The sequence below is a fragment of the Protomyctophum parallelum genome (genome assembly GCF_964188405.1).
Source record: "Protomyctophum parallelum genome assembly, chromosome: 20".
Taxonomy (NCBI): Eukaryota; Metazoa; Chordata; class Actinopteri; order Myctophiformes; family Myctophidae; genus Protomyctophum; species Protomyctophum parallelum.
In genome coordinates, this window is record NC_139718.1 from 16412151 (window position 1) to 16427634 (window position 15484).

The 15484-nt window shown below is 42.2% G+C and overlaps 1 protein-coding gene across 4 annotated transcripts in view; it reads right to left on the reverse strand.

Annotated features, from left to right (window-relative positions):
* Positions 1-15484, reverse strand: part of tecpr2 (tectonin beta-propeller repeat containing 2) — a 46232-nt gene that overhangs the window by 16235 nt on the left and 14513 nt on the right. For all 4 annotated transcript variants that reach the window (XR_014570856.1, XR_014570857.1, XM_083792231.1 and 1 more), the window contains exons 11-20: positions 14524-14716; positions 13877-14096; positions 13040-13268; positions 12336-12557; positions 11024-11091; positions 8463-8578; positions 6609-6782; positions 2234-2414; positions 1043-1184; positions 314-554 (exon numbers count right to left, since the gene is read on the reverse strand). Coding sequence is in view for 2 of the 4 variants with exons in the window: in XM_083792231.1 (XP_083648357.1) it covers positions 314-554; positions 1043-1184; positions 2234-2414; positions 6609-6782; positions 8463-8578; positions 11024-11091; positions 12336-12557; positions 13040-13268; positions 13877-14096; positions 14524-14716 (1786 nt within the window). In the remaining 2 variants the exon portion in view is untranslated. The remainder of the gene's footprint in view (positions 1-313; positions 555-1042; positions 1185-2233; positions 2415-6608; positions 6783-8462; positions 8579-11023; positions 11092-12335; positions 12558-13039; positions 13269-13876; positions 14097-14523; positions 14717-15484) is intronic.

Genomic DNA, 15484 nt, shown 5'->3' on the forward strand with positions numbered 1-15484 from the left:
TCGCAACGCGGCACGAAGCGATGCGTAGTGTGCTTGTAGATGTGCCATTTTCACTAGTTTGGTTCCCGGGCAAACGTCTAATCTCTCTTTTGGGTCACGACCTGAAAGGTGTGGGAACTACTGGTCTAGTGGTTAAGATGTTTGCTTTCCACACGGGAGACCCGAGTTCGAAACCCGGGTGTCGCGCACGCACACACACACACACACACACACACACACACACACACACACACACACACACACACACACACACACACACACACACACACACACACACACACACACACACACACACACACACACACACACACACCTATGAGGTTGCCCTTGGCAACGTGCAAGTGGTTCCGTCCCGATGCGATCCACACTCCAGTGCTGTTGGCAGCGAGCAGACTGGGTTGGCACTGGGCATGCTGGGAGAGGAAAGCCACGCGAAGGCACTCCGCCACACGCTCCACGGGCGCACGTGTAACCGTGGCAACACTCTGCGTCGCCGCCAGCAACGTCTGGAACAGACTGCCCTGGTCGAACACCACGTAGTCCGTGATACTGACCTACAGTCAGACAGGATGTAATAGATCTTTATTGATCCCACCAGAGAAATTCAGTCACCACAAACGGAAACTGAGACGTCAGACACAACAGAACTTCTACTGATCTTCAGTCAGACAGAGATACAGTCATCACTCAGTGTTCATTTAGACAGCAAATTCTGATTTAGTCTTCTGCATAACACAACATTTATTTTGAGTCCTCTGGAATTGTTTAGTCTTAGTCTAGCCTTAGTCAACTACGGTAAATAAAAAAATCGTAGTAGTCTTGTTCAACAAAATGCAATTAACAGTCATACTGTCATACAGTCAGGTAGAGAAACTGTCAAAATATGTTGATGCCTGGACCAGAGTGACAGAGAGGTGGACATTGATAGGTAGAGATAGAGACATATACTGATCTACAGTCAGACACAGAGACAGGTAGACAGGTATACAGATAGACAGGTAGACACACAGACAGGTAAAGACAGACAGACAGAGCAGCCTACCTGCCACCAGTGGTCATCCTGACCCTGTGGTTTGTCATGAGAGACGCCGGTTCGAAACCACAGACTGCCGCTGGTGTCCAGGGCCCAGGCCGTTCCGTTCTCACCCAGTGAGATACAGATAGGCTCTAACCCCTGAGCTTCACTGGACACACACACACACACACACACACACACACACACACACACACACACACACACACACACACACACACACACACACACACACACACACACACACACACACACAGAGGTTTGTCCATACATATTGTAAATATAAACTATTATATGACCTGTTGTGAATGTGATACACAGTATATGGTGATAAATGCGATGCAGTGCCGCAAACAGATAGATAGTCATGGAGCGACATCACACTCCACCCATTTGCTAACATGGAATGGGAGTGAACAGGATGCCTCTGTTACAGACGAACACAGTATGTGTGACCGGTGTACCCATAACCTCTCTCTGCTTCTCGGTTCTCGCAGCCATCTTTGGTTTGCTCAACATTTTTGTTATCTAGTTATTTCCGCACCATTAATATCTCTCTGCTTCTCCTCACAGGCACCTTTTGGTATGCTCCTGGTTAGGGATGTCCCGATCATGTTCTTTTGCTCCCGATCCGATTTCGATCATTTGATTTTCCGATATATTAAATTTTTATAGAACACTTATCCAAAATCACAGACAATATCATTTTATGGATATAATATTGATACTAGGGATCATGTTTTTTGCTCCTCTTCTGAATAATTTGAAAATGATGTGATTGGCTCTGATTTCCACTGACGTGATCGGATCAGGACAATCCTACTCCTGGTATTTATTTTGTTATTTAGTTATACTTTCATCACTTACACTCGGGGCTTAGTTTGAAAATTATTAGCTACTAATTGACACCTGCTTTGACATGAGGGGGAGAGGGGCCTTTGCGTTATTTGCTGAGAGCACACGGCTCAGAGGCGCAACCATTTTTCTAACAGCGAATAAAAACGTGATTACTGTGACGATTTACAAACTCAGTTTAATTTCATCTATGGTCCTAAATAAAAACGTAGTGCATTGAATGTGAATCTGAGGTGACAGAACACCATCTAGAGAGGTCCCGGAGCGCAGGATCCAGGTTCCGATCTCTGTCACAAATTAAGCCCTTCCTTCACTCACACTTTACTGGAACACTCATGTTTGTACCTGATCTTGTCGTATTTCCACATCTCTCCTTCGCTGCAGTAACTGGTCAGTCCTTCTCTGTAGAACACGGCTCTCTGCTCGCTCAGAGCCCACACCACCCCCCCGACCGCAGACACCTGAGAGAACGCACAAGGACACTCCACCTTCACTGAACGAGCGCACGGACGGTCTACTGACAGACCTACAGAGAGACACAGAGAGAGAGAGAGCATGAAAATAATGAATTCAACTGTTCCAATACATCTGTGTCATTGCCATACTGATAATACAATTTACAATTTAGGCAAACGCTCTTAATCCAGAGCGACATACAGTAAGCAAGAACAACACAAGGTAATACATCAAAAGCATAGAAATAGTCATCAATGATCGTAAGCAAGCTAAGAACCTAACATCCATCTAACAGTAGAATATCTGTACAGTGAAATTATGAGTATATACTATAGGTTGCTATGTCTACAGAATAGACTATCTAAATTACATATTTTAGCCTTTGCATATGCCTGCAAAGTCGTCGAGGCTAGGGTAAGTGCTATGGCAAGTGCTACGTTAAGTGCTACTATAAAGGGTAGCTATATTAATTAAAGCAATTACTATACTATACTATCTAGGGATGCACCGGTCGGAGATCGGAGATCGGCGCCGATCCACTCTAAAATTCTAGATCGGGTATCGGATCGGTGGCCGATCCATTATCCGATCCGATCCGATAATTATGTGTAATTACAGTATGAAAACAACTCTACCTCCTCTGTGACATAGCAGTGTAGTATTGACAGTATAACATGTGGAATGCAGCCAGGCTAGCCTGCGCACACATTAACCTGGTCTAATTTTTGCACAGTTATTTAATAAATAATTCAGTGCATTTATATCTGTGTTTGTTACATTTTGTTTTACAAAGTTGGGAAAGTAATGTTTAAGTCAAGCCTTGATGTTGCCTTACACAAAATAATGATTCCAGACTCCACACAGTGAGGCATACAGCTTAATAGGTTATTACGTTTCTTTGTGGGGGGTATCGGATCGGTACTCTGTATCGGCAGATACTGGACCCCCATGTATCGAAATTGGTATCAAATGCCAAAAAGCCGGATCGGTGCATCCCTAATACTATCATAATATAGTAATTTAAATCAGTGGTTCTCAAGTTGTGGGTCGTGACTATTTATCTGTGGAACCAAGTCAAACAAAATGGAATGCCTCAGCCCTGAACTCCTACATTCCAAGTGCTTGTCAGGGTGAGGGGTCCCTTGTTGAAATATGATCGTCTTAAATTGGGGGGTCACGGCCTGAAAACCACTACTTTAAGTCACTATTATCTAATGTGCTCTATAAATAGCAGGGGCAATACTGCGCTGGGGGACTGCATTAGACATTAGTCAAGGTCAGAACAGTCTAGGGCGCAATTGCTTTCTGACTTGTCTCACTCCACAACATTTAGCCAACAATTCACCAGACCACAGCCACATTTAGGATCAACCATGGGTGTACAGAAGGGTACAAATAAATGTGGTACTTGGTATGAAAACTGACCTAATATTCTGGAAGTTTGAGTTTGATTCAAGAAAAGGCCCTTAAGTCGAATGCTGTGTAGTCAAGTGTATACTCCATATAGAAAATTGTGAAAATAGCTGATCAGAAAGCTCACAAGGCAATGCTATGTAATGCATAATCGTGACACGTTGTGAGCTTATAGATCTGCAATTTCCTTTCCATTTTGGAATTTAAAAAAATGTAAGATTTAAAAATAAAAATAAACGGTTTTATAAATTGGGACTTCTGCTTGCCAAGGCATGCTCATATTTTTTAATTGTCACTATTAAATAGTGAGAATATTTAAAAACATGAAATAGTAACGTTTTATGTGAAACTACTAACTACTAACTAATTTAGACCCATTAGGAATGTGTATTGAGACTGAATAGAAAGATACAAGCTTCTGCACAAAATGACACATACAAGTCCATTGCTTATGTTATTTCTTATTATGTTACTTGAACGACTACAAAGCGTCAGAACTGTAATTGTATTTAAGAAACATTTTATTACTTCTATTCTTTATTGCTGTTTAACCACTTAAACCCATTTCTTTAAACATTATTACTGATGAATTGAGCACAATGGAAACTCGTTTGTGTTATCCTTTTAGCAGAACCTTTGACTGTGTTTATGTTTAGTAGGGTAGATATTATGAGTAGTTCATGTTTGTGTGTGCTGTGCATGCATCTGTGCCCTCAGTGTGTGCGTGAGTGAGTGCCAGAGACTTGGTTTGAGCTTCTGGCTGTAGAGACAGTTGTTTTGATGTAACTGCTGTGAATACCCTGAAGCAGTGGTTCCCAAACATTGGATCGGGACCCAAGTGTGGGTCACGTGCATTTTATTTTTTGTTTCCTACATACTATATTTCAAAACATTTTCAAAGAACATTCCCAAAAAAGCTAAACATTTCATGAATTAAAAACTAAATTCAGTGATTTATTTTTTCCAGAAACTTCATGAAGAAATCAAAGAAAAGTCCAAGAAATTCCATATATTAGAAAACAAATGTTTAAAAATAAGTGAAAATAGCCTATATACAAGCTCACAGTGTGGTGCGAAGCGCTGCGTTTTGTGCTAATGTCCAATTTATCTTTTTGGTCATAGGCTAAAAGGTTTGGGACCACTGCCCTAGAGACACCATCAAACACACACACTTACACGGTGCGCGTGTGTGCCTGTGTACGTGCGTGCGTGTGTGCGCGCATGCCTGTGTACGCATGCCTGTGTAGTGAGTATGTGTGTGATGCCTGGTGCACAATCTACATTTTGTTCCATGTCAAAGTCAGAATCTTTGGTCACGGGCCAGAATTGTTTAATGTGACCCGTTAATGTGACCAAACACGGTGACAGAGAAATTACATCATATCATATCTGACAATGAACAACAAAGACATATCATGCTGTACAATATAACAACAAACTTATAAGACAGTGGATAGCACACTGTGTACCTTGTCATTTGTGTGTGTGTGTGTGTGTGTGTGTGTGTGTGTGTGAGAGAGAGTGTGGGTGTGTGGTGTGTGTGTGTGTGTGTAGGCACAGGGTGGATCAAGACAGCTGCTCCAAGTCACCCTGCCTTCATTAGTTATGTAAGACACACACACACACACACACACACACACACACACACACACACACACACACACACACACACACACACACACACACACACACACACACACACACACACACACACACACACACACACACACACACACACACACACACACACACACACACACACACACACACACACACACCTCCTTATACAAGCAGTACTGTAATATCAGTGCCAAACCCAAAACACAACCTTTAGCGGCGACAGCAGCTGTCTGATTATGAAACAAAGCTCTGATTTACAATGGATATATCTGGGAGTTACATTCAAAACATAATAATATACCGGTATCAGTATGTGACCTGCTGGCAAAGCTACGATACTAAAGCCTATACTTAGTTGACCGCCCTATCTTTGGGTGACTGAATTCCCAAGGGCTCTACCCTAGATATCTTTGGCGAAAATAGCCGATCTACAAGCTCATTATGTGTCGCAATGCATTCAAGTTGCAAAAAGAATATATAATATGTAAGTAACTGAAACTTGGTGGACTTAACTCGATTTAGCTTGGCTTTCATAATTTGTATATATATTGTAAATATATAAATAAATATATTGTCACTCAATTAAAATAAGATTTTTTAAGTGTGTAAATGTAGATGCAGAAGTAGTTGAGAAGCTAGCACAGATTTATTTCTTATAGTTGAAAACCTAGTACATATTTTATTTTAACTTTGGTTGTGAAATTGCTGAGCAATTATCATTGTTATTAATACCAGTTGTAGTGGTAATAGTAGCAGTAGTAGTGGTAATAGTAATAGATATACTGTAGCAGTACTTAGCAGCAGCAGTAGTTAGTAGTAGTAGTAATAGTGGAAATAGTTGAAGAAGTTGTAGCAGCAATGGTATTTTTCAAGGACAACTTGAACTTTAAAGACTCAAGATTTCGATTGTTACATTATATACAGGTATAGGAGAGTAACATTCTTGGATGTTGTGTTCTTAACAGCAACAAGACATGTAGCTTGCGTGAATTTCAGTTGGACTCATTGAGACATGTTTGTGTTTGGTGTTCCTTCTACCATTTCCCTAGCTGTGGCCATCCAAGGTCGTCCAGCTTTTGTTATGGACCAGAGGAGAGCTCTGAGGACCCCTGCTGGTCGCAAAGACACATTTCAACAGAAACACTTAACTGGAAGCAATGTTTGTTTGTGGTCTCTTACTCTTTCACACGCACGCACGCGCACGCACACACACACCCTTATACAGTCGTACCAGTCTGTAGGTAGAGGTCCCCGTTGGTCCTCACGATCCAGGCAGTGTCATCACTGAGGGCAACGAAGGCGGTGTGCTCCATGGCCTTATACCAGTGACGCTTCCCCTTGATGGTCACTTTCCCACAGGCATACGCCGTCATGGACCTCTGCTCCACCTTCCACAGCAGCAGGCCTGGGTGGGAGACAACACGTCACTCAGTATTAATAATACAATGAAAACACAGAAATGTCCAAAGTCTCCAAACTTCCCATTAAGACCGGAGGCCGATTCTACAAATGCCTTCTGAATGAGTAGTTCTCACGCTTTCAAAAAAATGTTCAACAATAGCAGATGTACAAGCTCGCAGTGTGGCAATAAGTGACACGCTGTGAGCTTGTATATCTGCTATTTTTGCACAAAAACCGTGAAATGAGACAGTTGCTTTCCTGGTTTTAATGGATTGATTGATTGAATACTTTATAAACATGCATATTAACAGTACAGGTATAGTACAGTCAATGGATATGCGATAGTTTTGCCATAACCATTTATTTTGCCATAAATTAGGTAGTGTGGTGTATTATGAATAATATAGCATATTCATTAACTACCTGGTTACTCATAATTGTACATAACTTTAACTCTGTATCTCTCCCTGATCTCACTCCAGTGTCTCACCAAAGTGCCTAAAACTGAAGTCTATTTGCATATCAATTGTTCCACAGGCAGGAAGCCAATCTCGGGTTGAAAGACATGAAAGTCATTCCAAATTGTAGGTTTTACCCTTTGACTTCTCAAGATAATTCTTGGTGAGTGATCTTTGATCTGATATTATCTTTAGGGTCTCTTTGAACATCTTGTATCACTCAAGATGCTTTCAAAATAGACCATCTGGGGCTTTGGCCTTCCTGTTTGACTGATAAGTGACAGAGCCATTCTTTAGGGTAGGAGGCTACAGTTTGTCTCTATGCATTTTATTACACACACACACACACACACACACACACACACACACACACACACACACACACACACACACACACACACACACACACACACACACACACACACACACACACACACAGGGACAAAGGTGACACCCACTGCATGTTATAGATGTATAAAGAGATGAGACACAGAAGTGTTGGGGGGGATTGGTTGGGAGTTAGAAAACGGAGGAGACCATGATGGACAGGCTTGGCCTGGCCTTAATGTACTATACTATGGAAAGATAACTTTGTTATGCTGGTAACCTGATGTAACTATATGGAAGATGCCTTGTTTGAATAAATGATGGACTTTTCCTGGGAATCGCAACTCATTTCGTGCTACATTAGGAAAATAAGGAAATAATCCACAGACCCCTGTAAGAAAAGATACAACAGTAGCTTTAAGGTACAGCCATGACAGCAATGGTAGGAAAAAATATATATAATATTAATCATATTCGGATATTCGGTTTTCGGCCAACTGTTTCCTATATTCGGTTTTTGGTTTCGGCCAAGAATTTCCCTTTCGGTGCATCCCTAATCCCTTACTACACAATGAGGAGTCTTCAACATTTTTCAGGACAAGGACCCTTTAGCTGAGAGAGAGATGGAGCAGGGACCTCATTATGTTACATACTCCATAATAAATAACATTTAAAACACCTTAAATATGTTCTTTATTTTAGAAATATAATAGTTCATATTTTACTAAAGGGGGGAAACAAGTTGATGATGTCATTTGTGGTCCAGCCTTATGGAATATACAGAATGCATGTGCTAATAAAAACATATTTAAAATATTGTTTTGATACTCATGCAGGCCAAATATCAGATCAATTTATTGATAATGCAGCCTTGATTATACTGTATCTATCTGTGTCACCTGAGGGGGACAGTGCCATCTGGTGGACGTTGTCTTCAAACTTCTGCCAGTTGAGCCCTCCATCGGACAGAGAACTGCAGTACAAACCTCCTTTAAAGTCCAGACACCACACATACCTAGAACACAGAGAAACCAGTCACTGCACCACACATACCTAGAACACAGAGAAACCAGTCACTGCACCACACATACCTAGAACACAGAGAAACCAGTCACTGCACCACACATACCTAGAACACAGAGAAACCAGTCACTGCACCACACATACCTAGAGAACACAGAGAAACCAGTCACTGCACCACACATACCTAGAGAACACAGAGAAACCAGTCACTGCACCACACATACCTGGAGAACACAGAGAAACCAGTCACTACACCACACATACCTAGAACACAGAGAAACCAGTCACTACACCACACATACCTAGAACACAGAGAAACCATTCACTGTACCACACATACCTAGAGAACACAGAGAAACCAGTCACTGCACCACACATACCTAGAGAACACAGAGAAACCAGTCACTGCACCACACATACCTAGAACACAGAGAAACCAGTCACTACTACACCACACATACCTAGAGAACACAGAGAAACCAGTCACTGCACCACACATACCTAGAACACAGAGAAACCAGTCACTGCACCACACATACCTAGAACACAGAGAAACCAGTCACTGCACCACACATACCTAGAACACAGAGAAACCAGTCACTACACCACACATACCTAGAACACAGAGAAACCAGTCACTACTACACCACACATACCTAGAGAACACAGAGAAACCAGTCACTACTACACCACACATACCTAGAACACAGAGAAACCAGTCACTGCACCACACATACCTAGAACACAGAGAAACCAGTCACTACTACACCACACATACCTAGAACACAGAGAAACCAGTCACTGCACCACACATACCTAGAACACAGAGAAACCAGTCACTACACCACACATACCTAGAGAACACAGAGAAACCAGTCACTGCACCACACATACCTAGAACACAGAGAAACCAGTCACTACACCACACATACCTAGAGAACACAGAGAAACCAGTCACTGCACCACACATACCTAGAACACAGAGAAACCAGTCACTACACCACACATACCTAGAACACAGAGAAACCAGTCACCGTATTGGATAGAAAACCAGTAACTATATTGGACATACAGTAAAGCCATTTGCGGACACGAAACCAGTCACCCACCATACTGTACAACCAGTACAACCACTACTGTAATACAACCGGGGCTGTGCCTTGTGTTTATGAACTTAAATCAAATGCTATGCTATGTTCTCATTGCCTTTGTGAATAAATAAGGCTATGACTACAGTATATGACTATGTAGATATGTGACAACCAAATTATTGCCCATCATTTTTTTCATTGCCCTCATTATCCAACCTCAGGCTCATCTGCATTCTGCAAGGTATGATAATATGGCCCTCGGTTGGATGACCTCGGCCCCGGTGATAATTGATAAACTACGTACGGTATAGACAGTACACTGCAGTGCACATACTACTGTATTTGCAATATAGACATATACATTGAAATCACTATGCATTTTTTGTAAATATATAAGCTGATGGATATATGTGATTAGAGTGATGACCCTAAACTCATGCAGACCTCTGACACATGACCAAATTCACTTTCTGACACAATTGGCATTTATTGTACTGTACAACAGTATAAATGACAGAGGTTAGCACTAATAGTTGCCTCTGACATTAAGGACTGGGAAGCAAGCAACCTTTTTTGTTTGCTATTCACACAAAATGAGACAAAGCCCATCTGTCAAGGCTGAACATCCTCGCACTCTGTTCAAAGGGCTCTCTCTAGATATCTCTTGCTCTTCTCTCTCCATCACTGACACGCCAAACATGTACCAGCTAAGCAACGTACACGAGGGAGAAAAGGTTTGAGCTGTGATATATTTCACCCCTAAAACCTTCATTTGATGCATCTGTAATTGAGTGAGTGTTTGTGTGTGTATGTGTGCACATTGTAGCTTGATGCAATCCTTTCCTCGCCCAAGGCACTAGTTAATTTAGTTGGTTCGGGCGAGTCTTGACACTAGTATATATACAAGTAAGACGCGCAAACGTGGGAAGCGAACGCAGCTGTGTGTGTGTGTGGTTGTTTGTGTGTGTGTGTGTGTGTGTGTGTGTGTGCTACAGCTGCGCCCTCTGGTGGCGGGCGGGTGGTGTCACAGCGGGACAGACACACAGACACACACAGACATGATCTGCAGGGTCTCATAGTTAGTGCTCAGTGCATTCGCAATCATGATAGTTTAGTGTCATTCAGACAATATTTAATCAAACAAGTCCTAGTATGTTATTTCCACCTATTTTGCCTACTGACTGTGGCACACATACTGTATTACTCTGATAATGGTGAGCTGCTGATTTTTGTTGTGCTCAAGGAACCGAAATCAAGGGTAACATAACATGAATACAATTTCACTCCCTCAAATTAGTAGCATGAATTCGTTTAATTGAATTAATGAGGATAATTGAGAGACTTACCGGTCTGTCACCTGTAGACTCAGAATGCCACAACCTGGACCTGAATAACCCATCCAACTCTCTGCCAGCTAGGAGAGAAGAGGACAGATGCTATCACTACATAGTTCACAACACATTGTCTGCTAATGACGGCACGCAATCTGTCAATCACACAGGTATTCCTAGACGTAACCTCAGTAAAACTATGCCTAACCTAGCATCAAATGTTGGATGAGTGAGAACTTTCTCAAGCTAAATGAGGATAAGACAGAAGTTCTCATGATCGGTTCTAGTGAGCAGAAAGAATCAATAATAAGCAGACTTGGCAACCTGACTGTAGAAAGTAACAGCACAGTAAAGAACCTGGGGTTTATTATTGATTCTGAATTGAATTTTAATTCATACATTAATCATGTTACAAAGATTGCCTTTTTTCACCTTTATATATTGCACGAATCAGAGCCTATTTGTCCTTGGACGATGCAAAAACGCTAATCCACGCCTTTGTTTTTTCTCGGCTTGATTACTGCAATGCACTTTTTTCAGGACTGCCTAAGAAAACAACTGACAGATTACAACTTGTCCAAAATGCAGCAGCCAGAGTTTTAACTAGAACTAAGATGAGAGAACATATTACTCCAGTTTTGGCATCACTGCACTGGCTTTCCGGTTGTTTTTAGGATTGATTTTAAAAATATTTTACTTGTCTATAAAGCTCTCAATGGTCCTTCCTACCTACATGACTGCCTGCCTAAATATGTCCCAAACCGCCCCCTAAGGTCTTCCACTGCTGGCCTGCACGCTTTGCCTAATAAAATGGCAACTAAAAAATACGGGGAAGCAGCTTTTGCTTCTACGGGCCGTCGGCATGTAACAAGCTCCCACTGTACCTTCGTCAGGCAGCCTCTGTAGACATTTTTAAAGCTCAGCTCAAGACCCACTTCTACAACATTGCTTTTAATTGATCTTTTATTTTTTTGTTATTCATGTCCTAACTGTATTGCATTACTGCTTGTTTTTTAATGTCGTTGCCTTGCTTTTCTTTTATTCTCCATTGTTCTGTAAAGCACTTTGAGCTGCATTTCATGTCATGAAAGGTGCTATACAAATAAAGTTTTATTATTATTATTATTAACCTAATCTTAACTTCAGTAAAACGGTGCCAAAACATAACCTTATTCCTAAACTTAACCTGAGTAAAACTATGCCTAACCCTAAACTTATTTCTAACCTTATACTCAGTAAAACAAATACAACGCTGGGGGTGAACGTGTTTTGTAGCGAGCGCTCCGGTTACCATTATCACCACTACATACGGGATAATTCTTCTGACCTGGTCTGCTTTGTGTCTCGTCTTGTCCTCCTCCGTCTGTCTGTCTGTCTGGAGGGACAGGGAGCTCAGGCCGTCTCCTACGCTGACACTAGTTGGCACTGCAGAGTGCCCGTAGATGTCCTCCTCATCACTGGAGACACTGCTGGGCCGTCTGTCCAAACAGGACACAGTGGAGTAGAACATCTGCTCAGCCACACCACTGGGGGGCACCATGTCCTCATCCTGGACACAAACAAACAACAGCATCAGTTCACTTTCAGTCTGACTTCGCACACATGCACGTGGGCACGCAAGCACGCACACATGCATGCAGCACGCACGCACACAAACAATAGTAGATGTGCAGGTTTGGGAAACTCAAAAACAAGTGTTTCAGGATACAGATCACGTCATCACGAGTACAGGAAGCATCACCTCATACTTATATGGCGACTGCCCAATTATCACAGACACTGAACATCATTTTGCCAGTGCCTTTAGCTCTTGGCTTGGGCATTCCTGCAATCTTTTATGGACATTACCGAGGCTCCCAAATATGAACACGAGCAGTTTACATTTGTAACCGAGGTGTATAATAGCATCCTTAAGACATTGGTACTTTAAGCACCTTGGTAAGGAATGCCTCTTCCAGACTGTGGTTAAATGCACATCCCACTTGAAACATTGTTATCAAAACCGCCACACACACACACACACACACACACCTCATCCTCTTCATCCTCTGGACCAATGAGAGGGCTCAGGAACTCATCCTCCTGCTCTTCCATTGGTTGCAGGTCCTGGCCGTCCTGCGTCTCCTCAGAGTTGTGCATGTAGGAGAACGTGCACTCCAACAGGAGGTCCACGTCTGGGGTGGGCGGCTCCCCCGCCCTGCTGTCTGCCATGGGGTCTGATAACAAGTGAAGAGGGAGGGAGGCTGGTGGAGTCTCAGAGCTACACACACACACACACACACACACACACACACACACACAATGACTAAATAGAGAATCAAGAGTCATTTTAATATTAAATTATAAACAATCAGATCATGTGGATCCCGTAAACAACATGGAAACGGCATCTTGGGCTTCATGTGGCCTGCCTGTGACGTGACATATCTCGTATATGTCATATAACTGCGTATTTGGGCAAGGCCTCAGCCCGATCAGTCTCATTGACTCCGGCTATACAATTTCAAAGGTACCGTAGGGTAAGTGATATTGCTTTGTCTCTCCAGCTCGTAAACAGAAAATGCTAATTCCAGGTCGGGATACAAATTATATCCAATCAGGAGAGAGAACTCACACACAGATTCTCGGAATTCTCGAACATTGATGCCAATATCTTCAAATGCTGTCATCATAACATGACATGATATTTGACATGTAACATACCATACAGGTTTCCACCAAATGTTGTGCAAATTAAGTTGGGCTCTGACAAAGGTGAAACTAGGTAAACAGCTATCATTATTGTCTGATGTTTTCTGGCTGTCTGTATTGACCAATTGTATACGCACAAAAGGAAAGATGCATAATTCATAGAGACCCCAACCTCACCTCTGTATATCTAGGTCCGATTCTGCCGGGTGGTCCAGAATCTGTTGGTCAGAGCGGTCTTGGTTACTGTTCTGGTCCAGGTCTGGCGAGTCCTGGCCGTGCAGGTCACTCAGTGGCGTTTCACCGCTACACCCTCCATCACTGTAGCAGCCGCCATCTTGGAGGCCGAAGTTGGACTCTGACCAGCTGCTCTCTGACAGTCGGTTACCACTGGAACTGTCTGTCAAATACACATATGACCTGATATTCATTATGTCAGATACATATCTGGTGAACTGTTGGATATGCACATATGACCTGAAATCATTGTAATGTCTTGATGAGACATTACAATGTCCTTTATATCTTTCATATTCACAAAGAACACTTTATCATAAAACATAAAAGGAGATTCATACAGGGACATCACTGGCCAATTGATTATCCAACTAAATGACCAACTGACTGACCAGTTGAATGACTGATTAGGTCGCTGGTTAGCTTATTGACTGTGGCTGGTTAATTGTATAACTGACTGGTAATATAATTGACTAAGTGACTGGAAGGTTAAACAGCTTAGTAGTTGAATAATTTATTTAGTGGCAGGCATGTTAACTGCCTAACTAATTAAAAAGAAAACCTGACTGACTTAAATGACTGCGTCCCACCTTGTCGTCTCCTCTTGGCTTTCTTCCTGACTTTAATGGCCTTGACCACCAGCTCCTGCTGTAGCTCCTCGTGTCCCAGGGGGGCGCTGTAGCGACTGGCGTTCATTTCACTGTCCCAGGAAGTGACGGAGCTGCTGCGACTACGGGAGTCGGTAGTGACCAGACTAGGTCTGTGGTAGAGACGCTCAGAGGCCTGGAGGAACAGACAGTACATTGGTCAACATGCCTGAATTATGCCAATATGAGATGAACATGATTTCCATGATGTTAGAAACACAGTGAAACCACCTCATATATGTGGAGAGGTGAAGACATAGAAAAGTACAGAACATAATAGCCAATTATTACTTGCGCAAGCAGAGCGCGCAAGTAATAAATTCGCCCGGTCATCGTTCATCGCGACAGCAACCCGCCATTTTATGCGTATGCCAATAAAACAGCAAATCCGTGCCTGGTTTGCTGGTACCAGATCACATAAATGACCATATGTCTTACGTCATAATTTAGAGCTAGTCATACGTATACTATATACATAATCAGTAAAATAAACAAGCAAATTGTGCCTGATCTGCTGGGACCAGAGTACGTGGTGTGTATATGTATGACTAGCTCTAAATGATGACGTAAGACATATGGTCATTTATGTGATCTGGTCCCAGCAAACCAGGCACAGATTTGCTGTTTTATTGGCATACGCATAAAATGGCGGGTTGCTGTCGCGGTTTTTGCCGCAAAGTAACCACAGTATACCGCTAATCAACTTACAACTACATACTCTATATAGTATATGTATATGTATACGTATGTCTTACGTCATCATTTAGAGCTAGTCATACGTATACTATATACATAATCAGTAAAATAAAATAGCAAATTGTGCTTGATCTGCTGGGACCAGAGTACGTGGTGTGTATATGTATGACTAGCTCTAAATGATGACGTAAGACATATGGTCATTTAT